Source organism: Motacilla alba, chromosome 2 (assembly GCF_015832195.1).
Source record: "Motacilla alba alba isolate MOTALB_02 chromosome 2, Motacilla_alba_V1.0_pri, whole genome shotgun sequence".
NCBI classification, from domain to species: Eukaryota; Metazoa; Chordata; class Aves; order Passeriformes; family Motacillidae; genus Motacilla; species Motacilla alba.
Genome location: NC_052017.1, coordinates 101,187,961 through 101,215,783, shown reverse-complemented (window position 1 = coordinate 101,215,783; position 27,823 = coordinate 101,187,961). Strand labels below are relative to the sequence as shown.

At 37.6% G+C, this 27,823-nt stretch overlaps 1 protein-coding gene across 11 annotated transcripts in view; it reads left to right on the top strand.

Annotated features, from left to right (window-relative positions):
• PTPRM (protein tyrosine phosphatase receptor type M) overlaps window positions 1-27,823 on the top strand; it is a 442,907-nt gene that overhangs the window by 323,492 nt on the left and 91,592 nt on the right. For all 11 annotated transcript variants that reach the window (XM_038129430.1, XM_038129425.1, XM_038129423.1 and 8 more), the window contains one exon: window positions 26,114-26,265. In XM_038129430.1, coding sequence (XP_037985358.1) covers window positions 26,114-26,265 — 152 coding nt within the window. The remainder of the gene's footprint in view (window positions 1-26,113; window positions 26,266-27,823) is intronic.

The following is a 27,823-nucleotide window of genomic DNA, read 5'->3' as shown; positions in this document are numbered from 1 at the left end:
TGTGGGCTTTACGGTATTTAGATTACTCCTTTGAACTGCTTGGAATCATTGCAACACAATGCAAACAAGAATAGAAAAAATCACTGAGTGGTACAGTATATGTGTACTGAAAAGATGTTGTGTGATCAAAATATCTTTGCATTAAAACAGCAGAGGTTTTTGCTAGCATTTTTTATGTGACAAATAAGCAACTAATTAAATATTGCAAATTATATAGAGCATACCTTTAATAGCTGAGAGGCATTTCTCCAATGTTTAGCTCCTTGCAGACTGTCCAAAATTATGCTTTCAAGACCAATCTTCATTATATACATAGGAGTGATTTATTGTTTCTTGGCTTATGTCTGTGAATTCATTCTTAGTAAACACACTGTCATGAAAATGGCAGAAAAAAGACACAGAGGAATTTTAGTGGCTGGTATTGAAGTTGAAAGTGTCCTCCTTGGATTATTTTGCAATCATCTCCTTAGAGTAGAGGCACTCTTCCAAGACAGAAAAAAAAAAGGGGGAAAAAAAAACTTGAAAAATCTTCAAACAGTGTCTCTACTTACATAAACTGCCATTGCTAGTTTTGTAGGAACAGAACACAGACAAATGCTATCACTGTACTGTGGATGCTAACAGAGACAATAATGAACTCATTTCCCTTGCTTTAGTGTCAGTTCATATTTATTGTAGATACACAGATTACAGTCTTAATTATTGCTTTTTTCCCTGCCCCTCAGGGGTGTGTATGTGTATAATTGTTGTCATTAGTACCCACTTCTTCCTGTTCTCCCCCCAGGTTCATCAATAGCTCTCTACCTAAATGTGACATTTTTTGATTGGTAGTTACTCATGACACTTTAGGATATATTTTATCCCTTCTTTGTGTGTGCTGAATAGCATGGTAGGGTGAATTGAATCTTGACATTTTGAAGTGAAATAGGCTTGTTTTCTTTTCAAATCCCTGAAGTTGTTTAGTGAAATGCTGCAGTCTAGGCTTTCTTTTATTGATATATAAATAGAAAGAAGATTAGTTTTGAAAGCACAATGTCTGCTTACAGACTACAAAACAGTGGAAAAAAGGGACGAGCATACCTTGGTTCAGTAACAGTTTTCTGGGGTGGGGGTTGTGTACAGGAGGGGAGAAAGGAGGGAGGGAAAGACTCAGAGATGAAAGGAGGTAACTCTCAGCCTGGTATCTGCATCAGTGAAGTGTGGTGAACGGAAGGTGTGGTAAAAAAGGTCAGTCCTTGCAGTTCATTTTAAACTTACATGTGTTGTATTTGCATCTGATTCAGAAGAGTGATTGGATTGGAAGATCCATATCTATACATCATCTTCAGCCTATTATTCCATGTATGCTGATTTATTCTTTTCAACTTTCTTTCATCCTAAGTTACTTTTAGTCCTTTGAATTCCCTTAGTTCTTTGTGATCTGTGATGCTCAGGTCTAGTAATGGAGATAGCTGCAGTATTCAAAAAGACTATATGAAAACTTCAAAAGATACCTAATTTCTGAGGTTGCTTGTACCTGTACTGCTTGTAACTTTACTGCTGCTTTTATAGAGTGGGTTCTCTGCTGTTATTGACCCAAATGCTGCCAAGTTAAATACATCAGAGTTTATTGAGTTTACTTGTCAATTAGATAAGTATTCTAGCCAAAAAAGCAAAATCATAGAATCCTAAAGTGGCTTGGGTTGGAAGGGACTCTAAAAATCATCTTATTCTAATGCTCCTGCCGTGGGCAGGGACACCTTCCACTAGACCACATTGCTCAGAGCCCCATTCAGCCTGACCTTGAACATTGACACGGGTGGGGCATCCACAGCTTCTCCAGGCAACGTATTTCAGTGCTTCGCCACCCTTAGGTGGCAAATTTCTTCCTAACATCTGATCTATATCTATTTTCTTTCATTTTTAAGCCATTACCCCTTTTCCTATCACTACATGTCCCAGCTCTCTGAACCCCCCCTAGGTATTGGAAGGCTGCAATGAGGTCTCCCTAGAGTCTTCTCTTCTCAGAACAGCCCCAGCTCTCTCAGCATGTCTTCATAGGACAGGTGCTCATCATCTTTGTGGCCCTCCTCTGGATTCACTTTGCAGGTCCTTCTTATGCTGGGGACCCCAGAATGGTGGGTGTGGTGGTTTAAGTTTGAAATTGGGTGGAAATACTAATTTTGTGTAGTAGTTTTGGTTTGTTAATTTAAGATTTTTTTCAATTTTCAGATTTTTTAATTAATGTGTTGATGAGTGTAGCGGGTTTTAGTGTTGGTTAATTATTTATGGGAAGTTTTGTGTTATTTTTTTTAATGTTTCTTATACAAAACTGTGACAATGGGTTATGGGACTTCAAGTCTCATGACTTGTCCTGTGCAATGTAGTAATTATTTTCAAATGCTGAGTGTTGCTGCATCCTCAGAACTGAGATACAGCATCCCTTAAAGACTGGAATCTGGCAATAGCCTTGTACACCAAACCATCACAGTTGTACTCATTTGTCAAGGAAATACATTTTGGTGCTATCTGAAATAGGCAAAATTAATTTTTTCAGCACAACAGTTCTATACTGTTCAATTAGCTTTATCTAGCTAATGATTCATCCATCACAGACACACAAGCATTCCCACAGTGTATAAACACAGCATGCATGAGTAGGGCTTTACTAGCAAGAGCTTTTTGCAAATTTCCCAGCTTTCAACTAGCTGCCAAGCATCTTAGAAAACTACAGAATCCCAGGAACTTCAGAAACACCTAGAGATAAAAGAGAAATGTGTTCACGCTAGAAGAGGCCTCTGATGAGAAACTTTATCTATATTACTCTCTACTGCAAATCTGTGGCCAATCCAATCAGCACAGCTTCAATTCATACCCTTCTTGGGATAAAGCAGTGAACTGATAGACAGTACAATTCCACTTTCACAGCAAATCAAGAAGATTTTTTGTTTATATGTGTACTGACACAAATCACCTCTTAAAATAATACCATGGCTCTGATTGTGCCATTCTTTGAGGATACAACCAGTTAAATTAGAGTTTCCAAAATTTCTGAACAATAAATAAGTGCTTTTGACTTACCTACTGCAGTGATAGATACCTAAATTAGCCTTTCTGAAATGTAAAATACTTTCTTCAGAGCTTTCTATGCACTTCTCACCACGACTTTGTGTTTGTAAATCACATGTTCTAAAGGAATGTGAGAGAGTGTGGAAAATTTTGTTCAGTTCCTAAATGCTCTTAAAAGAATTGGTAAGTGGGATGAGTGAATAGTTTAGTATTGTAAGAGAAGTTCAAGAACATACAATACCAAATTTTCTCAAAAAGGAGTTGAGGTACAGACTCCTGAGATTTGGGAAGCATTTACACACATAGGTCCCACTCATATAGTTAGTTACCAGTGCAAGATTTTCACTCATTATCCCCAAATGTCAATGGCAGAGCAGATTCAAATATTTTTAATAGACTTCTGTGAAGGAAAAAAAAACTATTTGCGATTCAGCAATGTCCTTGAGTACATTTAAGTTTATGGAATGAATTAGTTCAGTGGGAAAGGTTTTAAAAAGAAGCCATATGCATCATCAAATTAAACATACAATGGTAACATCAGTTAACTGTCTATTTGCATATAATGTGAGTTTATATAGTTGGAAAAGGTTGTTTAAGGGGTTATATAACCAAAATACAGAAAGCCTTGTTATAATTTATTGCCCTGTACCATTAGTCTGATAATGCAGGAAGATGCATGTACACTGATCTGTATTATACATACGTATAAAAATAATTTGACAGATCATAAAAAAAAGACATTTTGAGCTGTGATCTAGACTGCCAAAAATACCTTTGTTTATTCAGTTAGCTTCCATATTTAATTGCCTGCCTAGTCATCTGTGGACATAATGTTGGCAGACTCTATAATATGATAGAGTCTCATTTTAGGTATATAATGAACTTCAGTTTCATAAGTGGAGCTTATATTAGGTGACATTTTCCATGTTGAGAAAATTGCATTTCTTTGAGAAGAAGCTTTAAGGCAAAAGATTAGAAATCTAAGTTAGTTCTGTCAGTTTTAGCAAAATGTTTGCAATGGCTCACAGTTAGAAAGTAAGCTGAATGTTCTGATGGTAGATTCCCCCATAGTAGGCTGAAAAGACATTATCAGTAAGCATTCTATAATTTCTTGAACTCCCATGAATTCAGTCGATTATACCTCAAAAGACTGGCACAGGTAGAGTCAAGAGCTTCTTGAATGACTCAGGAAATAAGACATGCTTTTGTTGTGCTGTTTAAATGAGGCAAAATCCCAGAAGTCTGCGTTAATTCGGATCTACTAGACTGTTCTTCATAAATTTCATCTCAGCATTTAGAGTGCAAATGTTGAAATAAATTTTAGGCATCATTCAGAGATAGGAGCATTTCAAGCAAAACCTTCAAACTGGATGTTTTATTCACAGTCGTCTTTGTCTCTTCTGAAGACCATTCTCACAGAAGTTAAAGGTCTCTTGATTAGAGCGTATCACTTGGAAGAGCATGAAAATGCCAGGGATTTAATTATTGCTGTTCAGTTGCCACAGCAATAGTTGTATATTTATTTCTCTTTTAAAAGTAGGGCAAGGAGAAAAAAACTAGTGCATGCAATGTGCTCAGTGTTTTTCTCCTTCTACAGAAGGAGAGGCTACAGAAAAGTCCTGACTGAGTAAGACAACTTGTGTTGGTTTCTCCAGCATGATCAGAACAAGGAAGTTTATGGAGAGGGAGGGCCATCCAAAGCCCAGGTAAAATAATTGCAGTGATCTTTGTGATGCACAGAGCAAACCTCGCCACACAATCCCAAAGATTCTGGTGAGAACACTGGTAGTTTTATTATTTGAAGTCTGCTAGGCTGACCCTAGGGGTCATTTCAAAAGGCAAACAAAAGCGGCTCTGAATAGTTAACAGAAAACCTTGTTATCTCTACTTCCACCACAGATACAAACAAGATTTTACAATACCCTGATGCTTAGAGACTTCACTTTTGACACAAGTAAGAAAGCTAAGAGCGTTCCCTATATGTTTATTAGCTTTTGAAATGAAGGTCAGGCTTTCCCATTTTCCCCTGTCTATGGAAGATTTGATGCCCTGAGGATGGAATGGATTTTACATCATTCTAGACACTCCCAAGGGAAGAAGCCTCCTCCTCTTCTTGCTATGGTAATGCTGAGCCAATGGAACACACTAATTACATGTGAGAGCTACCAACATGTGCTTGTGCCTCCTTGATTTGCTTTGAAAGCTATCTTGTCTTTCCATTTACCAGGAAGAGGAAAAGTTAACAGTGTCAAGTGTTGCTACTTAGAATTTGGAAATAAATAAATTCTCATGTCATGCAAGTTTCTGTCTTAATTAGCTGCTGTAAAATCCATCCATTGTCATTAGACCGGTTCAGAAACACAAAAGGCTTTCAAGTGGCTTCTCAAGATTCTGTGTTGCAATCAATCTCATAACAAAGTGGAAGAATTCAATTTAGAATAAAATAGTGAAAGAATTCAACCTAAAAGGGCCAAATGAGCATCTGAGTTGTGAACCTCTAAACTGTTCATAATTTGATCAATCTTCATTCAAAAGAGAATAATGAAGGGAGAGAGAAATTTTGGTGTCAGGCACAGAATAAGGTACATGAGCAGGGGCTGAAACACTGGGCATTGACCATTAAAGGAAAAACCTAAAAATAGGTACAGTAAAGTAAACAAATAATTAATTTTAAGTTGTACCAGTAATTTCTATTCTCCATAAGTCAGCTAATACAAGCATAAAGGGAACAGTTTTTAAATTAAATTGCATTTAAAAAAGAAGGGAATACATAATTATACTATGAAACTGATTACACTATGAAACAGGTGCTGCTTGAGCTAAAATTATAGTAAGATTCAAAGGTGCACTGGACATCTTTGTGGACTTGTAGAATATTTAGAGGTAAGCCTGTTAAAATTGAAGTGTAAATATTGTTAAAAGAAGAATTTTGGAAGGCATGTAAACCTTGACATTTCAAAATCTAGAAAAATCTCTTGCTGATAGGGGATTTGAAACATTTTTTTTCCACATTTTAATTTCATGGCATCTCTTACACTTTCCCTAAAACATCCAGAAGTTTATGGAAGCAGTATAAAAGAGCAGTTTGGTTTAGGTCTAATCCAACATGGCAATTCTTACATTATGATTAATGAGGTTCCCTTTATCAACAGCTGTGATGCTGACCTTTGTGGCTCTGCTGCTTATCTCCTGATTTATACGTCTTCATAACCTGCATCTCATTTAGAATTAAATAAAAATCGAAATAACTTCCATGCAATTACTATAGCCTTTTCAAATATTTGCTCATTCAAATAATTTATTCACAGCATCTCAGACAGTACATCAGCAGCACTCTTCTAAAGTATAATACTACTATTAAGATTGGTTTTTTACATGCAGGCATTCATTATGGTATGTAGGAGAGAAATAATATGCTGACACCAACCTCTCTGCATCTAAAACTTGGAGACCCAGTGTTAAAAATGTGCATCTCTTTTATTTAACATTGTGACATGGTCAGATATATTCAGAGATTTCTTTCCTGGTTTGTAATATTAGTGTGATTCAGGACATGTTAGCTCGATGTGTTATAAAATGAGCCAGTTTATCTTTAGTTTAGCCTGTGATCAGTGGGGAGAGTGCTTTTCCTTTGGGAGCTGAATGCAAAATAACTGAAGCAGATTGAAGTTGGCAGTGACTAATGAAGTCTTGTGAAGGAGTCAGGAGTCAGTGGGTTACTACATAGGATGGATTGAGAAGACAGTAACAGCAGCCTCTTTGTTGAGTTTATGCTGTCTTTTTTCTTTTTTCTTTTTTTTTTTTTGCATAATCAGTTCTTCTGTGAAGAAAATCTCCTCAAAAAATTTTAAAATTCCTGATGTATGTCTCTGAGACACAGACATCCCCACACACATTTGTTACAGGGGAGATAATTCTAGACTTCCATGTTTAATGAGCCAGCATGGTTGCCTAAAGGTGTTCTACATGTTAATAATTTTAATCAGTCACACAGAATTTATGGAGCTAGACTTTCAGTTGAAATTAGCACGAGTTAAAACCTCAGTCATTTATTTCTCTGAGAGCTCCCCCTACTTTGCCAGTCTGATAATGTGCCCTGTTGTCACAGGATCTGGCACAATAAATCAGTTCTTCCACAGGCACCACTGAGCAGCCTGGCGTGGGACTTGAGCACAGAGCATAACTACTGGGAGCAGCAGGCGCTGCACTTGGGTTTGCATTTGCTATACGTGCAAAATCCCTGGGCACAGAGCGAAAGCTGAAGGAGTATAAGGAGGAGGAGTGCACCAGCCTGGCCGAGAAGGTAGTGGGAAAGGGGCAGGGACCATGCCAGCCAAGCCCCTGCCTCCAGCCTGGCAGCTGACCCAGGTCAGGAATCACTGCCAACTGCTTCTGCCTTAAGCCCGTGATTAAATGACTTGAATGACTGCCTAATCTCAGATGTGTGCAAACCAGGGGGAAGGAGGTCAGGCAGTAGGGAGGGAAGGACACCCACCTTATGCAATCTTCTGAGAATTTAGCTGGGCTTTGTGCTGCGGGTAGCACTGAGGCAAAGTTACAGCCCTCACCATAGTTCTTGGAAATTTTTCAGCAATGCTACACAAAACTGCTGTGGTGTTACACTATTTTTCTTCCTGAAATACTTGTTGAAGCCTTTTGTTAAACAAAGTCTTTAAGACTTGTCTTTTTTTAGGCTTTTTCTTTTTTAGGCTCACAATACTTCGGGGATTTTGACTGAAACATTGTGAGGCAAACTGATTCAAGCTCTCTGCAGTCTAACTGTCCCAGCCTGTGTGCACAGAGTGCAACAAGATTTGTGTTTTCCACCTCATTAAACTGACAGCAGAAATTAGTTTGTGGCATTAAAGACTAAAAAGTTAAATTACAGCTACACATGTCCTTTATGCAGTGGTGTGTGTGAAAGATGTTTGATTTTAATGTTTGCTATAATGGAGAATTTAAATTGCAATGTTTGTCAAATCTCTAATCTTTGTTTCAGAGTGGAATATTAATTATGCTTTTAACTACAAGAGGTAAATAAAATGAGCATCCACTGCCTGCCTAAGGGTAAATTGCAGATTACTGACAACGTGACGTGACGTACTAAATGTCAGTTTTGTCAAACAAATTTAGAGGAACAGTTAAACTATTAGCTTCCTGTTGTTACAGGGGTGCTTTTTTGCAATGAATGACTGTTCCTAGCAGCAGGGGCACTGTACCATATGGAACACTAACAGAGCTAAATCGAGTAAGCGAGATGAATGAGGAGATAGCACTACAGACGCACTCAATTAGTTTATAACTGTCTATTAACTTCTGTTGGTGGTTTTGAATAAACAATAGATTAACCATTACACCCCTTCTCTTTATGAAACCAGGAGAAAGACAGTACAATGAGGAAGAAACTGAGCAGTTTCTTTCTTTTTTATTTTTATCTCTTGCTTTTTTATAACTTGTGTGGTGTTGGCAGTACCTGCAAGTAACAAATGCATTACATCCATGAAGCAAATCAAAATATTTCACGTGTGGTTATGCATGCAGAATAGTTCTTCAAATTACCAGGAGTTACTCTGCCTGATTTTTTGTAGGACCTGGTTTATTAGCAGGGAAGCACTGGTATGGCATGTGAGCCTAAGCCAGTCATTGCAATTTATTTGGCAGTCAAAGAAAAAGTGTTGTGATAGTACAGAAATAAAATATTATGAATGTGTCTGCCAATCCGTCTGTGCCCCAAACTACTTTTAGTCCCTCACTGCTAGAGTCATTGGAGTCAGATTTCCTTCTAGTTTAAATCCTAAATAAATAAACAGAATATTTTACTATCCGTGGCTTCCACTTTAAAATATTAGAGAGAGAGATGGGAACCTCCAGAGGGAACTGAGCTTACATCATATATACTATGATATTTTTGCCTGTTATTTAATTTAAAATTGTTAGCAAAAAATACCTTAACACCATTCAAAAATACCTAAAGACCATTCATATTTCATGCCACACTTTCACATTTGATGTTTAAACACTGAATTACTGAAGATCTTGCCACTGCTGAACCTGAAATCCAAAATACCAGGCAGAAAAGATGGGCAGGGTAAGTTAAGAGGGGCACTAGATGGAAAGGATAAAATTATAAATAACAAGACATGATTAGCTCCCACTCTGTCAGTGAGAGTGACCAATGACTGCCATAAGCCTTGTCATCATGTGATTGCTTAAAGCTCAGTACTTTCAGACGTAATCCTGAATCGAGCTTAAGTTGCAAACTTCTCTTTAAATTTTTAGCTCATCTGAAAAATCCATAAGTTTGCTTTAAATCATTGTCCCAGTGCAGCACTGAGGGACACACTGCCCATCTGTTGGATCACCTTGAATGAGGAATTTACAGATACTTTGAGACATTTTTATATTTCATCCAATTTTTAGCCTTCTTGCTGTTTGGCAATTAGTGCTACTTAGTTCATTTTACCAATAGGAGAGGTAGCTGGGAGATGCTGGGGAGCAGGTGCTGTGGACCCAGAGGAGATCTGGGAACACAGTACTTGGGGAACACAGGACATTATTTCATAGAAAACTTGAATCCATTAGACATACTGCACATAAATTGAGTTGTTTCAAAATGCAAAGCTTCCATTTCCTGGACCAACCCTCCATTTAAGTGATAACATTCATCCTGCTGAAATCCTTTCAACTGTCGGCTGAATGCGGCACTCTTCTCCATCTTCTGTGGAAAGAATAACACTGCTGTCAGCCTACTGCTAACTTCCTTCCAAGATCCATATTACTGATGAGGGAAGTGGTTTTTGTCTGTCCCCTTACCATACATATTTCACACGGGGTGATGTAAGTTTTAATTAGCAAAACTCCATTAAATATTTAAAATTCCTCAGGTGAAAGGAGTGATATTAGCAAAGTGGAAAAATAGCAGGAGAGTCTTTTATTGTGTAGGAACACGAACTTCATAGATCCTAGTGGAAAAAAATAAAGAATTGGCAGAGACAAATTCAGGCTGGGACTGCAGAGGGGCGGTAAGTTGTCCTTGTCAGATTCAAGCCCCAATGTTAATGCATTCCTATCTGTAGGTCTTTTGACATGCAAAACATAATTTACCAAGTTATGCAGACATTTCTGTCTGCTTCTGACAGAGTGAGGTTTTTTTTTTCCGCTTTCCCTGCATATGGCAATAATTCATAAACTTTACCTAATTTCTGAAATCGGCTGTCATAGTAGAGAAAATACTGGTTTACTGCCATTTTAAATTCTACCCAGACTTATGTCCAGTCTGATCTAGATGTCTGTGTATCTTCTGAATCTGGATTTTGGGAAAGCTCTTGTTTATCTAGCTTCTTGCTACCATAACTTCCTATCTAAATTCAGCTAGAGTCTCCTCACCTGTAATTCACCTATGCCAAAATATCACTGCAATGCCACTACCCACTCTTACTGTTATTTATAGTGTTGCAGTGTTTTAAAGGAGAACACTGTTTAGATAGTGAACATGTGTCCCTAATGAATTACACAGATGTCCACTCATCTGTTTTCAAGTTGCTTATTTGCTTGCTGTTGAAGAAACTATCACAATACTATTTTTTATCCAGTGTTTGTAAGCTTAAAGATGACTAATGACTGTTAAAAATTACCCCCTGATGGAGGGTAATGTCATTCCATGCAGTGACTTGCATGAAACCCCATTACCCTCGGTCGGGGGGTAATTTTTAATTACTGTAATGCTCTTGCAAGTACCCATGCTGCAGCACTGAGGTCATCTTTTCACTGAGAGGATTCCATTACTTAGTTCAGTAAGTGGCTGAGTTTAATGGATGTACAAGAGATCCTGCTTTTACATTTGGTCTCAAACAAGTAAAAGCAAGTGGAAGCCTGGTAGGCTCTTGAAAGAGCACACCTTTCTGCAAGGGCAGGAGTGGAATGTGCTGTTCTGAATTCCTTGTTCACATAATTGTCTACTGAAGTCGGCTTTACGGGGTCTTGTAATTTCCCTCCTTTTTAACAAGTTGTCTAGATAGGCTAGGAAATGTCAATCTATTCAAAACATTTGTTTGACATCTGATCTTAAGGTACTTATAATTTGAATCACACAGTATGTTAAAGAGAAATTGCTGTGATCTAGTTTATGAATGTGGGAAACTTGCCATTGTGTATTCATATTTCTTTAGGTCTGGAAAATAGTCACAACACTACAGATATTTTCAGGAACTTTCGTATTGTTACATAGCCATATGTTATGGCTTACTTACCCTGCTTCATTAGAAAATATCCCAACATTTGTGCCAAAACATGAAAAGAACCTGTTTCACAGTAAATGCTATACTATTTTAGAAGCATTCCTGCCCACTGCTTTTTGTTTTTAGTGCAAAGAAAGATGTGGCTAGTTCTCCAGGAGAATAAAATATCCACATATTCCCAAATGTTATAAACTGGTAGTATTGCCTTGCAATTTAATCTCCTGCTAACCTCCCTCTCTCTCTAGTTTCTGCTAATGGGGCTCCTACCCAGACCTGTCTCTTGAACTGACCTGCAGTTTATTACAGGCACTAAGTTTCTCCCTCTCAAGTACCCTCTCCCAAACCTTGAAGAGCTTTAACAGAGAGTTCTGTGCTATATTATTCAATAAAATCACAGAAAGGTTATTATTAACCATTACATTCTTCAGTGGTGCAGAATCATTTTGCTTGAACTCTTCTAAGTTTTGCTAAGGAGGTATGCTTTTTTTGTTAACAAATTATGATGAGGTTTTTCTCTTGTGTCTTTTTTTTTTTTAATAAAGAACAAGCAGTTTGCTTTGCAACTGTCACAGTTTGTATCCTTTCTCTGTAAATGATGAGTTGGAGTTAATTTTAGCACTAACACATTATAGCTTCGAAACTTCACCACGGTCTGTTGTTGTAAAGGAACAGTTTGTTATTTTCAACACAAAAGCCTGTTAGTTCTTTTTCTGGCCTCAGGGCCACCTCTCTTCACACAGTTCTCTGTATCTATAAATCTTAGGGTACTTACTGTATTACATTACTACTGTAAAATGTAATACTTCAGTATATTTGAAGTACAGGACTGTGTATTGTAAAAACAGCAGCTGTCATTACTCTTAAAATTGCAAATTCTGTCTGACTGATGTTTTTAATGATACAATAGTTTTTTAGTTGTTTGAGGTTGTTGCCTTTTGAAGAACAGCACAGTACCTAGCAGCTCTCTTTTTTTACATATATTATTTTTTGTGATGGATGATTTCATCAGGGGAAGGGCTGTGACTATTTGCTGCTTTGACTCTGCTCAAAAGAGCTTTACCGTGCAAGCTCTGTTTAGAAGTTTCAGGTTTTTCCAAGGATAAAAGATGTCGTTCTGTCTTTGAAAGTGTATTTTCATAGAATTTAGAATTAGATTTGAGTACAAGGCATTCATTTTTCCTTTGTGTTTCTGTGACAGAGGTATAGACTTAAAGGTAGTGCGGTTCCATGCAAAATTTGATTCTTCAGTCTTTGGATTATCATTCTGCTTGTGGGTGGCAAAGCTCTGAGAGAAAATCCTGTATTATATGCACTCATTAATTAAAATTCTTTTCAAATGTTAAAGTTATTGTGGCTGGAAAACCGATTGTATTTTTCAGATGAAATTGTATTAGAAAGATTTAGAGAAGCTTTCCTTGACACCTTTCTTACATCTTTTAATTAAGAAAGCCTTTGGTGTTAATAGGTTCAAGTTTGCCAGAATTAAAAATGAAGGTATCTAAATATTTGAAATGTTCTTACCTAAAGCCACCGTGGTATGCAGCTGTATCAGCTGCCCTTTCCAGAATGCTGTAAAGAGCCCCTAAAGTGGATTAATCAGCCTTCTTTGCCATACAGGCCTCACATTAAAATCTTCCTTATGAGCCACTGAATATTGCACAGAAGGCCCCAACACACATACCTGCTGGAAGAGAAGTAGGGGCTGGACAACTTCATTAGCATTTTATACAGGGGACAGATGACAGTTTCTCCCAGAAGTCGCATTCTGCTGTGTGGGATAAAATTGGATTGAGCGTGCAGCTGCATCTTAGGCTGACCAACAGTATCAGCCACACAAAGTCTCAGCTGGAACGCTTCCTCCTCTGGTCGTGCCTTTGGATTAGCAGCAGTCCATCTGCCACCATGCTCCCACTGCCAATTAAATGATATACCCATGGCTTGGGAGAGCACTGAATGGTTTACAAGCTACATGCTGCTAAAGATCCACTCTTTAGTGCCTTCCTTCCCGGTGAGCGTGGAGCACTGGTGCATTAGTGCGCTTCCAAAAATGCTCCAGGTGTATCCTCATGCATACCAGTAGTTATTCTACCTGCCCTAAGAGGATGGCCCAATTTCAGCAGCCCCTTAGGAGAAATTTTTTTCTTTCTTACATGACTGATTATTTCCTATTCTGAGCTTTTAGTCAGCAACTTTTGTTCAGACAGATTACTTCTTGTGGAAGCAAAGGAAGATAGACTCCTAAAACAGTGATTAAAACTCTGTGCATTGGGTATTTTGAACTGCTGAGATATATTGAATATCATAGAAGTATTGAAGGAGGAAATTTCTTGAAAAAGTGAAAGGCACATGATAGAGTGTAGGTAGTGCAGAAAAAATTATGTGCAAGTTTGTGAATGTTCAGTTCCAGCACTAGCAAATATATTCTACAGGCTGCTGCTTGTATTAAGATACAAAGAGGCAAAAATTATCTATTCAAGGCTATGGATCAAAAGTCAGTGTGAGCAAGAAACTCTGTCTTTCACAGAGGGCATTATATTAAAGAACTGAAGAAGTACCTGCCACTGAAGGACTTAGGCAGGAGCTAGGTCAGGATGCTTATCTGTTTACCACAACATCTGGACTAACACAGCAGAATTTTTCATCAGCAGAAAGCCTTTTGTTCTTTTGTATCCCACTGCTGGGGATCAGCAAAGCATTGAATGAATTGTATTAGGTTAAGCCTGTGAAAACCTTTCCTTTTGATTCTGCAGTGCACCACTACATATATTTAACTACATGTTTACATATCAACATGCATTATTATAATAAGTACAATATATACAATACATTTACATATACCTAAATAGAAAATATGATAAAGATCCCTTTAAAGTATGCTAAACATCCCTTTTAAGGGATGTTTCAGAGAACTTTAAATTATTTATTTTGATAACATTTTATGTCCATATACTGATAAAGCCAAATGATAGAATGGTTTGAGTTGGAAGGGATATTCAATCTCTCTAGGTCAAAACTCCATGCTGTGGTCAGGGATACCCTCCACTAGATCAGGTTGCTCAAAGCCCCATCCAGCCTGGCCTCACAGGACCATGCCTGTCACAGGCTTGTGTCTTTTGAGGTATACCCAGCAGACAATTTGCCCTCAAATGCCTTAGTTTCTGGTCAGTGAGAAAGGGATCTGCAATAAAGACCTAAGCGCCTTAAAGGAAGAACATCTCCTGTATTTAAAACTGTCACAGTTGCTATTGCTTCCTATTAACTTGAGCCTATGCAAGCATAGAACTAACTTGTTAGATGCCATAGAGATCCGGGGATATGCTTCCTCCACTGGGACTCGCAAGACAAATTTTCTAACCCCATAGTGCAAGTAACAAGATATTTCACGTAGCAGACACCTGTTCCATACCCAGATCAGCCTCAGGTAGGAAGCGCTGTGGAACTGGGGATTTTCTCTTTGTGTATGGAAATGCTTATGTGGCAGATAGACTTCTAAAGAAAGACATTTGCCTGGCCATGCTTAAGGACTTTGAGAATATCATAGCAAACCTCATAGAGGCTAATGCATTTTAACAGACCCATCTGCCATACATCTCTGTAATTCCTCATATTCCTCATGCTTAGAAGACCTTAGAAAATATGGTAAAAATTTGGTGTGGGCAAAACCATCCCAAAATAAATTTGTATTAGTTTAACACTGCCTCCTTTTTTGGTTTGTGAGAGTAGAGGGATTCTGGACACCTACAGTGCATACTGTGCCTGGGAGTTTGAGGCTCTACTTAAACCTGACAGCTATGGGATAAGAGGGTGTTTTCTTTCATCATTAGCCAGCCTTTTCTAAAATGGTAATTAGTTTCAGGAAGAGAATTTCAGAATCTGTCATGGATGTGTTCCTGTTAAAAGCTTTCATGTTCGTCTTGTCTGGCAGTGCACATCACACAACTACCTCCTCCTGAGTAGGTCCCGGTGTTGTCTGTTTAGTTTTTTAATTCATATCATAGGTTAATATGAGGGGGGCAAAGAGGAAAAAGAAAAGCTGTTGAGACAAAGAGGAATTTGCAATGTCAAATGCAAAATATATATTTTTACAATATGTTATAAATATGGTATTCTTCTACCTTGTGCAGTATCTTTAATACACATCTACACACTACTATGGAGAAAACACTCTGAGCCCAGTATGATATACACACTTTTCATTCATCTACCTAGGTTCCTTTAACATTTTAGCTTTTGAAACAAAATCAGGTATGTATATTAATTTGCATGCAAAAGAACCCATGTGCTCCCGTTTAAATGTAGGTCTGGGGTGGTTTAGCCTGGAGAAAAGGAGGCTCAGGGGAGACCTTGTCGTTCTCTACAACTCCCTGCAGTGGCTTGAGGTGGGGTTCAGCTTCTTCTCCCAGGCAACAGGACAAGAGGACACAGCCACAAGCTGTGCCAGGGGAGGTTCAGGTTTATCAGGAAGAATTTCTTCACTGTAAGGGTGGTGGAGCATTGAAATGGGCTGCTCAGGAAAGGGGTGGAGTCACCATCCCTGGAAGTGTTCAAGAAACAACAGGATGTGGCGCTTAGTGCTGTGTTTTAATTGACAGGGTGGTGGTCAGTCAAAGCTTGGACTTGATGACCTTGGAGGTCTTTTCTGACCTTAATGACTCTGTGAGTCTAAGTAAAATGGCATATATGGTAAAAAAAGAGAAAGTGTAGGTTCTGCGTAAGTTTTCATTTCATGTTCTTAAAACAGAGTTAGCTAAGAGAATGAAATTTCTTTTTGTGGGGGAGAAAGTATTCTCAGGCAAAATGAAAGGCCAGATGTGTCGTTTTCCTGTGACCATATATTTCAGAAAAGGATTTCTTCAAAGACTTCAAATACATAATTTCAGTAAACTTGAAATACTGTCACAGAAGCCTGTAAAGTAGTGTATTGCCATTTTACATTTATGTACAATTAATGTAGCAGAAATTAATACAAATAAAACATAATGGAAAATTGAACATTTCATTTTCATTTAAATAAGAGCACATTATCAATACCATTTTAGAGAATCAAAACATAATTTGTCTTTTTTCATGGAAAATTTTTACATTCTCATTATGCAGTTCAATGTGAATATAACTAGCTCTCTAATGAAAAAGCTGTATTGATAAAAATATTTACACAAGCTTCAGTCGTTATGTTAGAAAGGTGGATAAGTGCAAGCGGCAGAAAATAATGCTGAAAGAATGAAATAATTAACTAAAAGGAATTTATATCAATCATATTTAATTATTTGAGTGTAATTTTGTTAATATTATTCTGTATTGGTTCTGACTGCATCTTACATGTAGGACTATTTAAAGAAAAGGCTCAATTGAGGATTGTGTTCAAATCCGTAATGCTTTAAATCCCCATGTCTTCCTTTTTCTGAAAAAGCCCTATTACTAGAACACTTAATGGGAATTCTAGAATAATTTGGATCCAAAGGGAACTTTAGAGGTCATCTTTTTTAACCTCCTGCTCAAAGCAGGCTTGGAATAAATCAAGTTGCTCAGGGTATTGTCCAGCAGGGTTTTGAGTATTTCCAAAGACTGAGATCCCATCTTTCTGATCACCTGCTCCACTGTTTCGCTACTCCAGTGGTGACAAAAACTTTACTAAGCTCTAAGAGGAATTTCCTAGATTGCAACTCATGTCCAGTGTGTCTTGTCCTTTCACCTTGTTTCTAGAGTCTAGTTCTGTCTCCTCCATATTCTCCCATTAGGTTGTTAAAGTGACACTAAAATCCCCTGTGAGCTTTTTCTTCTCCAGGCTGAGCTAGCACAGCTCTCTCAATCTCTCCCTTTCCAGGATTTGTCGACTGAGAGAAATCCAGGCTGAATTCCCTGCTCAGTAGTGTAACATTTATAAGTCCATTTCCTTTTCTGTCAAAAAGGCCTTCAAGTGTTGCAGCTGTGCTACTGGGTTCTTCCCTCTGCTCATAAAGGATTTGCCATGCTTTGGCCTCCTCCATTCTAAGTGGCACCCTGATCCTCACTCATCCTGCAAATAATTCTACATGGCTGCTCTAATCACTTAGGTAAATAAGTCTTTCATGAAATGAACAGATTCATAAGCATTTGCCTTGTAATTAATTTGTGGGGAAAAAAACCAAGTTTTAATAATCTTTGTGGTTTTCTTATACACACGTATAATTCAGGAGGATCTGTAGGTCAGTTAAACATTGTGTTCACTATTTTCTTTTTTAATTTGAGGATCATAGGAAGCAAACCACAAATAAAAATTCATAGTGCAAAATTGTTAAATCTTGTAAAAAATTGAGAGAAGTTGTGACTTTTCATTTTTCCTTCCTTAGTTTAGCTGAGAAGAATGGGACAATTTATTGCCCAGTTCATTACTTACAGTATTCAAGATCGTGGTTAAGATTACATAATAGTAAATTATGGGAAATATTGCTGCTTACATCTCATTACTGTTTTATTCTCTTGGAGAAGCAGAAGGTTGTTGGATTTTTTTTTAATTGTGTGGGTGCATTTTTTGAAGACCAAGGCCAGTGACTAACTTGAGCCAAAAATAGTGCAGCCAGCAGCTTTGCAGACGAACAGTTCTGCCAGCGCTTGTCCAATTGCCTTTTACTGCCGTAGCCTAGAGCCTTCCCTGAAGAACCTATCAATCACACTGGAATGCATTGAGGTCCTCTTGGGTGGGCATGCAAGAACTAAACTGTAACCACAAATCTAACTTTCTCTGAGAGCTCAGACAAGAGTCAGCCCGTTTCAAATAAATGTTACGTTAATCTGGTGCACCAAGGCATAGCTCCATTTTCTGCAGTCAGTCAGTCACCAGTGTTCATCCTCTGCATCAGCAAATTCTCAGTGCAGTGCCTCCTTTGACCTGAGGTGTTCTTGGGTTTGGTGCTATAGCCCTCACTTTCAGAAACTCAGATAACCTGATGGGGAGTTCATACAAAGCAGAAACTGAGAAACAAGTAAGCAGAGTTTTTTATGATGTCACTGTAAGCAAATCTCAAAGCATGTGCTGGATACTTGAATTCAAGAAAGAACACTTAGGAGCAAAAGTAGATGAGGTATGTGTCTCTGAATGCAGCTGTACCTTACTTGTCCATCATCTTTTCCTTCTCATTTCCCATTCATCTCCATATTCTCAGCCACTGTTTCTCAAGTTATGCCATACTTTCCTTGTGAGCTTCAAGTGATACTGGGATCTCTTTAAATAACTTTTTGGCTCTGATCTCTTGTGGTGCTAATGAACCAATGTACTAGTAACAAAAAAGTGCAAAAAGACCACTGAAGTTCTTACATGAAGTGAGTAAAAAGCCAAATTTAGAAAGAACCACAGAAATCAAAACTGGTTTTGTTTATTCTAATAAAAATCAAAAACATTTTTATTAACCTCCACCTCACTGTAAAACATTTTCACTCTTTTTGCACTCAATTCCCTTAGCTCTGTAAGTCAAAGGAATCCTTTCCCCCACCCCTTTACTCATATTCTTTTCTCCTCCTTTACAGTCAGTCCTGGTAGTGTTAGAATGTCTTGGTGTGAAAGTTCATCCGATGTCTCTGTGGCAAAAAATGAAAGCTACAGTGAATGAAAGGGATGAAAATTAAATTCTATGGTATCAAGAACATTGTTTCCAAAATTTGAGCATCATCACAGCATTTTCCTAAAGTTTGTTCTGTTTTCTTTATCAGAGAATGCAAGAGCATGATGAAAATGAAATGAGTAATGTTAGCATTTGCTTTGAAGCAGGAAGCTGATAATTAGAACAAAGAGAAGGCACCTAAAAGAAATTATAATAAATCCCCCCTTTGTACATGAGGTAAAAAGGCTTATGCACCCTTGGCTATATTAAAATATTCATATCTCTAAATCAGTCTTCAATACTCTTCTATGTCAATGCAAAATAAATGTTAAACTTCTTAGGACAAAGAATAATTTTATAGTCTAATACAAGATTGCATATTAAGAGATCATAAGCAAGGAACTACACAATTCAGTGTTATCCTCACACCTCTTGCTTTTTTATAATTCTCCTAACAAATATTTTTCCTGAGGTTGTTCTCTAGAAATGCTAGTCCTTGAAGTGGGGACAGCTTGTAAAGTATTTTATTAAGTGTTCTCTAGTTCTTGCTGCAAGGTATAGTACCTTTAAAAATATTTCTGCAAACCTTATTTCTTGTCTGATAGAATATTGACAGAACACAGTTTAATGTCGCTGTGAAATTGCAGTCTTGAGCATATTGCATTTCAATATGAGACATATAAATGTTAAATTGAATAACAGAAGTTCAGGTGACTTTACTATCACTAATGCCATACTGTTTGTATTTCGTTTCCTTATTTGATTTCAAATGCTTCATATTTGTGGCTCAGTCCATTTGGGGGAGATAGAAAGGGTTCTGTTCAGAGTGTTGCTGTTTTGGTAAGAAATATAAAGTAGACTAAAATACTAATTACTTGTAGTTACAGTTATTTAATAACACCTAAAGAGAGTTACTATTTTGATTGAATTGGATTTGATATTCAGGTTCTGAAAACTTGTTTTTTGTAAGGACTTTTTAACAATATAAAGCAACATAAAGAGTACAAATGAGGCGTTGGGGATTCAAGGTATTCCCAAATAAAGAAAAAAAATAAATTCTAAAAATAGGAAGTAGCATTTTGAATTTTCTAATGCAGATTAGAATAATACACAGTGTTACCAAATGTGTACCAGCTCACACACATGTAATTCTCACAATGATATGTGATGCATGGGTTTGTCTCTGCCTGAGAGGATCCATTGTTGAAGACAGAAAAGCAATCACAGTTATTGAGAATAATTGTTTTGTTGTTCAAGAAAAAATAATTTCAACATAAGTTGGAAAAATGTATAAAAACTCAGTAAACAAGGAACAAGTCCATTATCTTTGCACTTTTTTACCCACCTCCTGTGGAGAGCTTTTATCATATTGCATCTTCATGCTGAATGCTGCTGAATTAGTTATGCTTATTAAATTATTTCAGGTTGAAGCAGATTTCCCAAAATTAGCTATAGGTTTTCTTTTAGTATACCCTAGGCAGCCAAAATAGATGGGCAAAGTAATTAATTTAATTCACATACAACTACTACCACTACTACTAATAATAACAATGTTGATTAGCACAGCTGATACTGTAAGTAGACTAAAAAAGTGAGTAATTCTGAGTGTAAGAAAAGCAAATAATATGTTCAAATCCTGTTTCCTGCATTATCTGTTGAAGGGATTGTTAATACAATAAAAAATTTGTGGAATCAAATTTTGGAAAAAAAGTCCACACCATGTCTGTGGTAGTGGTCAGTGACAGACCTTCAGCTGAATACAGAAACAGAGTGAAGGAAAGGTAATGCATTCTCTGTCCTCCACTCAGGCCCTTATCAAATTTTCTTTTATGGATACTAACTTCCAATATCTCCTGAGTCCTAGTGCTGATGCGTTACAATGTTTTCATAGAATATCCTGTATTGAAAGGGATCCACAGGGATCATGGAGTCCAACTCCTGGCCCTGCATGGGACACCCCAAGAGTCACACCTTGTGCCTGAGAGCACTGTCCAAATGCTTCTTGAACTCTGTCAGGCTGGTGCTGGGACCACGTCCCTGGGGAGCCTGTTCCAGTGCCCAGGCAACCTCTGGGAGAAGAATCTTTTCCTGATGTCCTACCCAGACCTCCCCTGGCACCACTTCAGGCCATTCCCTTGGGTCCTGTCACTGGTCAGCTCAGAGCAGAGATCAGTGCCTGCCCCTTCTCTTCTCCTTAGGAGGAAGTTGCAGAACACAATGAGGTCTGTCCTCAGTCTCTCCTTCTCCAGGCTGAACAGACCCAAGTGACCTCAGCCATTCCTCATACAGCTTCCCCTCAAGGCCTTTCATCATCTTTGTTCTTCTCCTTTGGACACTTTTTAATAGCTTAATGTCTTTTTTATACTGTGGTGCCCAAAAATGCACACAGGACTCAAGGCAAGGCAGAGCAGAGCATTTTCTGGGTTTTGTGAAAATATGTATTTTTGTATTTTAAAAAAATCTATATACTCTCTGCTTCTGGTTCATTCATTGTTGAGAAATACAAATTCTTTAATAATGTCTTCATTTTCTTCATGTTTATTACATACTTTTATCATAGTCTCAGTTCAACTGACTCCTTTTTAAACTAGGGACTCCTTATCTATGGAAGGATTACTGCTCTTCTGGTAGGATCTGCTCCTTTGATCTTCCTATCACCTCTCTGTATATGTTCTCTACTTTGTAAAAATCTTTTTTGGATAGGCATGTGTCAGAACTGCATGCAGTGTTTAAAATATGGAAGCTCCACAGATCTATACAATTGTTTAATCACATTTTCCTATTTGTTCTCTATCCCTTACATAGTCATTTCTGACTTCTTTTTGCCTTTGTGACTATACACAGTGCTAAACTTCTTGTCTTCAAAGAATCAGTGACTATCTGATCTCTTTCTTCATCATAAATGACTTTTATGAAGTCATTTAGATGCAATATTGTGTGTGTATAATTAGGAATATTTTTCTCATATGCATGCCTTTATATTTTTCAACACTGAATTTCGCCTTAAGTGAGTGTCCAATCACTCTGCCTCATGAGATAATTTGTAATTTTTACCTCTATTTAATTTTATTACTACCATTTTAAAATTGTGTTTTGTTGAAAGAGATTCTGGGCATTTTCTGGGTCAGTATGTATATGGTAAATAGTGCGAATAACAACATGCACTTTTGTAGGATGGACACTAGTAATATTGTGAAAAAATGACCACTTAACCCTACCCTTGGTGTCACATCTTTCTAACCAGCTGCTAAAGCATTTTACTAAAAGAGTATTCTTAATGTAGTTTAGTTTCCTTTAGAGGTTTGGTGAGCAAACTGTTAAAAGGCTTTTGCAACTATAAGTGCACTGCACTACTGGGTTACATGAAAGCCCCAATCCTTTCTTCATCTGAACCATTTCTGTGATTTGTCCACAAGCAGAGAAGTAAAATTTAAAACAATAAGTATGTAAGAAGCAGCTACTTTATCTTGAGTTACAGTAAGTGCAATAGATCAGTGCATTAATTAAAATAAAAAATTCAGCCCAATTCCTTAAGCAGCACAATTAGAAATTTCATCTCACTTTGTTTATTAATATCTTGGTGGTGGTAGTGTGTTGCTGGAGCCGTAGAAAGTGGCAGCATCTTGTTTCTTCTTTCTTTGTCCGGTGAGAAGGGAGGCATACTGATACAGAAGGAGAGGAGCACTCAGTGTGGAATGGGGAAGCAGGAGGTTTTTGTTAGATTCAAATTAATATGCTTTTCTCATTGTTCCTAAGTTAAAATGGAAAGCACGTTTTTTGGCAGGGCCTGATTTCATTACAACCCCAGTCACCATTTTTAAAAAAAAAATTATTTTTACATTGTTAAGTTCCTCTAACTATGGCAGTGTCCCATTGTGCTTCATTCTTTGTGCCCAGTGCTTTTTAAACAGGAAGAGAAAAGGCAAGCTAGGTCCAAAAGAGTTTGGTATTTAAGTCAAGATAGGACAGAGAAAAGGGATGCAGTAATATAGGTGGAAAATGAGCTAGAGGTTGACTTTGTAGTAGCAACTTAGCAGTTATTGGAGTTGGTTTCTTGGAGCGTTTGAGGGAGAAGTCACTGAGAAGAAGGATTTTGAGAGAAATACTGAGTTAGGCTTGCACAAGTTTTACAGAGTGGGCCTTCCAACAAGGAGGCACTGTACAGAAGATTCATCATTGGGGAGTTTCATCATGGTGGATAAAATGGGGACAGATTATGATGAGCTGTTTAGCTTATTTACTTTCCCGGACTGTTTTTATTAATATTTGTACAGAACAGAGTAAATGATACACAAAATCCTGAACAGTTTTGCAGGGGAAGTCTGTATTTTGTCTACTGTGCATTTTAATATATTATAACCATTGCACCAGTTCACTTCCTTCTATTTCTTGTGCCTTGAAATTCCAACAGTTCCTAGCTAGTCTTGAGATTTTTCTGAATATCAGGCTCCTCTTTCCTGGGACTGAGATAGTACATTCTCTTTCCTCATATAGTAATGGTATTTGTGTGATAAGCTGATCTTTTTGCTTTCCCTACAAAAATAATTTTCTCCTAGGTAATCATCCTGGGAGCTTCCATCTGTTTAATGTTTTCCCTTTGATTGTAGATCTCTTTTCCTTTAAGAAGGATGAAACATCAGATAGTAGCTATGAAGTGTCTTTTCCATGAGTGAGGATGATCAAATATTTAAACCATTTTTCCCCCCAAAATTTACTTCAAATATTAGAGTATGAGTGGTGGTGGAGATGTGAGGTGCCACGGTTTTACGAGTTTCTTAAATCTTGTATAGCTAGACCCTCTTGGGGATTGAGAGATCCAAGGAATGGATGAGATGCAGAGACTGCAGCACTGCAACACTTTCAGCAGAATCTGAAAACTGCAGATGCTAGAAATGTTACATTCAGCTGAAGTTTACTTGACTGAGTCCAGTGGGTGTTTTTGTTCACAGTACAGAAGTCTGGCTGATATTACTCTCTTCCTGTAAGTTGTTTCAGATTTGGACATTTCCCACAAGACATATTTCCAGAATTAGATTCAGATTGAGAAGTACTGTACAGTTTTTACTGTCTTAAAAAATAAATCTGCTTTAGCTTGATCATGGGACCCAAGGATTGGAAGAGGAGTCATGCATGACTGCCATCTAAATGCACTGCCATCTAAGGGTGAAAGAGGAAAAAAATATCCATTTCATGTTACCACTTTGATAAGCCTGTCCTTACAAAGGACTTCTATTAAGTTATTCATGCATTAGGTGATAAGTCTCAGATTCTACTTTGAATAATATATTTCTTATTCATTACAATTAGACATGAAGGAGGGGGGAGATTGAAGGATGCACAGATGTAGGAGTTTTGTTTTACTTATGGTACTCAAATGAAATTTAACCGTTTCTGATATGAAAGAGTTCAGACCATGCTCCCTTGTGCATTTATGCACTGTGGAGTAATCAAGAACCAGTTTTATTATCAAGTCTGTAGAGTAAGCAAAGGCTCAAGCAAACACAAGTGACTCCTGAGCTGGGACGGCCAAAGGCATAGCACTGCTCATTGCTGCAAGTGCTGCAGTAGATGTTTAAGGCAGTGTACTTCATTCACTTTCAGTCATGGGGACATGCCCTTGGGAATGAGGTGGCAGACTGTCAGCTTATTGAGGGCCAAATGTGACCTTTTATACTTTCCTGTCCAGTGACCCAATACCATGCCTGCACTTACTATTCCTGCTTTTATTGTTAGCAAGCCTTTAATTTCAAAGACATTTTGAGCTTTATTCATTGATTAAGATGCTGCTGAGCTTGGTACTACACTGGTGCAAAACACATCCACAGCTCCTGCCCAAATGGTTTCTCATCCAGGTGAAAGGTAGGGGATAACAGGTGGATAGATGGGGAGCATGAGGAGGCTGAGGCAATAGTGATTTGAGGTGGAAGAGTAAGATCAGTTGGGAGAGTTACAGAAACCCACTCCTGTGTAGCATGAGAGGAGACAAATGTTTAAAAATCTAGGGGAGGCTGGCGTAAAATTTTGCCTGTGGTGGGAACCATCTTTTCATACTGAATAAGAGTTAACAAACAGAAGGCTTTGAAAGTTAGCACAAGTTGGTTGTGCTTGATACATTCGACCTCTAGAAGTAGAAAGAACCCAGGTGAGATAATAAGCTCCTGTAACTTCTAGCTGAAGATGTGTAAAAGATCATTCTGGCAGATGAATATGAACTGGCTCATTGTGTTTTCCACAGAGGAAAAGTCATTAAATTAACAGACAGGACAAGTAAAATCTGTGGAGCAGTTGTGGTTTTTTAAAACCCATACCTTGAAGATACTCTACGGAAGGAATCTAGAAAATTTGAATTAAGGCTCAAGGCAAGGACTTGGAGAAAGGCTTGGTCTCAAACGGAGTCATGGGCCAGGGAAACAAGCAAAATAGCCATGTGATCCACTATCATCAGGATCACAGATGCCTCACAGAGGCTGAAGGAAAAATCAAGAGTTTTGGACATGTTGTTTTGTGATATAGCTAAGCATAACACAGGGAGAGACAATGAGACTTTAGACTGAAGCAGACAGATCTGGGGAAAAAAAAAAGGTATATTCATCCAAGGCAGTTCTATAGTTTAATGAATCACTATTGTAGTACCAGTTTTAAGGTCTTGTCTCTAACAGACCACTCCTGCTGAGAAGCAACTAACTCATGTGACTAATTCTCCTGAAATCAGGAGTGGCAGAAAATAGTCTTTAGGAATACAAGTCAATTTGAAATGCCTCAAATGTGCAGTATGTATTCAGAGCTCCAGCACAGACTATACAGGACTATATAAATGAGATTGTTGTGTTACACAGTGTCTCAGTAAAACCTCTCCAGACTCTTCTATGCACGTGAAAATTGGTACTGGTTTGTCAGTTCCAGTGAAGCCTGTCTTTTTATTTTTATTTATATGTTTAATCATATGTAGCCTCTGATACTGTCATTCACATCACCTTCATATCCAAGTAGTTCCCTTTAATTCAGTGGTGGTCCCCAAGGATTAAGGTGCTGTTGACCACGTGTCAGTGCAATTGCAACTATCCCTTGATTATAAGACTTAAAGAGGTGAGAGTACAATGAATTTAAGGTTCCAGAAATGCAGAAACAAACGTAAATGTTACTTAATAATATAATCACAAACTACAGTACTGATGTAAACAACATGAAAACTATGTCTGCTTACTGAGAGTTGTTTTTCTCCTTTTTTTTCCTCATCATTCATTTCTTAAGAAAATTGGCTAAGAAGCGGAAAGAGACATTGAGTAGTACTCGGCAGGAAATGACAGTGATGGTGAATTCAATGGATAAAAGCTACACTGAGCAAGGCACCAACTGTGATGAGGCTTTCTCTTTCATGGACACGCACAATCTAAATGGGAGATGTAAGTTTTTTTCTTCTTTTTCCTTTTCTTTTTCTTTTTCTTTTTTTTTTTTTTTTTTAAGGTGAAAGAAAGGTGCAAATGGTTTTTAAAATATTCCTCATTACTCAGTCATGGGAAATCCATGGGACAGAGAGTTTCCCACTGTGCAGCACATTACAGTGTCTATTCAAATGAGCAAGACAGTCAGACATCAAGTATAGACTTCTTTAAAAATAATAAGGATAATTGAGCTTTATTCTGTCCATCCTTTTCTTCTGCAGAAGAGCAGTGACATTACTGAAACAGTAGTTTTACCTTTCTCCAGTCTCCATTATGTTGAAAATTTTATATCTCTCATGCTGTCCCAAGTCCTTCAAATGCTTCCCTTGTTCACTTTTTTTGACAGTACAAATTTCTTTTTGAGTGTAATAACTTAATAATGATAATCTGATTGTCTTATTATTTGCAATTCTAGATGATGCTTGTGAAAAGAAAGAATCAGTGGATTTATCTGTTCTGCAATTTCATAAGAGATTCTCTAATATCCTGGGCCTTCTTGGACCTGAAAATAAATAAGATTTGGGTTATAAAATTTCCTGTATTAGAATTTTAGGGAAGGTCTCACTCCTATCAGAGGGTTGGCTAAGCAGAGACCATGAAAAAATAATACTTTTTTATAATTGTTTAAAAGAATGACTGGGTTCAAAAAATTGTTTCTTTTTTTTTTTTTTATTTTGGTTCTTAAGGAACCTCAGGGTTTTTTGCATGCCAGTGGTTTTTTTAACATCTTCAGAATCTGTCAAAGATTAATTTTTTTTCAAGTACTAACAGTATGCAAGGCCCAACTCCCACTCTTTAATAATATGCTTAAGAATTTATCTTTGATGAGCTCAATTGTACAAACACTTTCTGAGGTTTATACAGTGAGACTTTTCTCAGCAGCAGAAGACTCAGAATTTACAATGTTAATTTGCATTTGAGTTACTTTTGAAATTGGTTTGAAATAGATCTTTCAAATCAGACCGGCCTTTCTGGTGAGAATATACCCTTGCAGTTAATGAGATTGCTTATTTCTGTGAAGAGATCAAGAGGTTTTACTTCATCTTCCATCATCATGGTACAGTTTTCCAGTGGTGCTACTGAATGGTCATAACTACAAATGAAGCTGCAATGAGTTCCTGGGACTAAATCCTCCTTATGTCAAACCACCTCAAACCTCTTTGAAAGTATTGCCATAACAAGTTTTTTATACTGCTCGAGGGCTAGAACCTCTAATTAGACTTTTCATAAGAAACATGGTCACCAGAAGGTGCACCCTGACAGTCTTCAGGAATAATCTTTGTGTAAGACCTTGTACATAAGAGATTTAGAACATTCCTACTTCCTATGAAAGTGCATTATCCTGCCTGCATTCTCTACCTGGCAAGTTTTATTACCTGCAGCAGCCCTGACTTCAACTAAACTCTGTATCCATACCCGAAAGAAGTACCTCTCTGTTCTGGCTGTCAAGAAAATGTAATCCCCTCATTCTGGAGACATAATCAAAGGAACATGGTCTCAGATATAATAATTTATACGA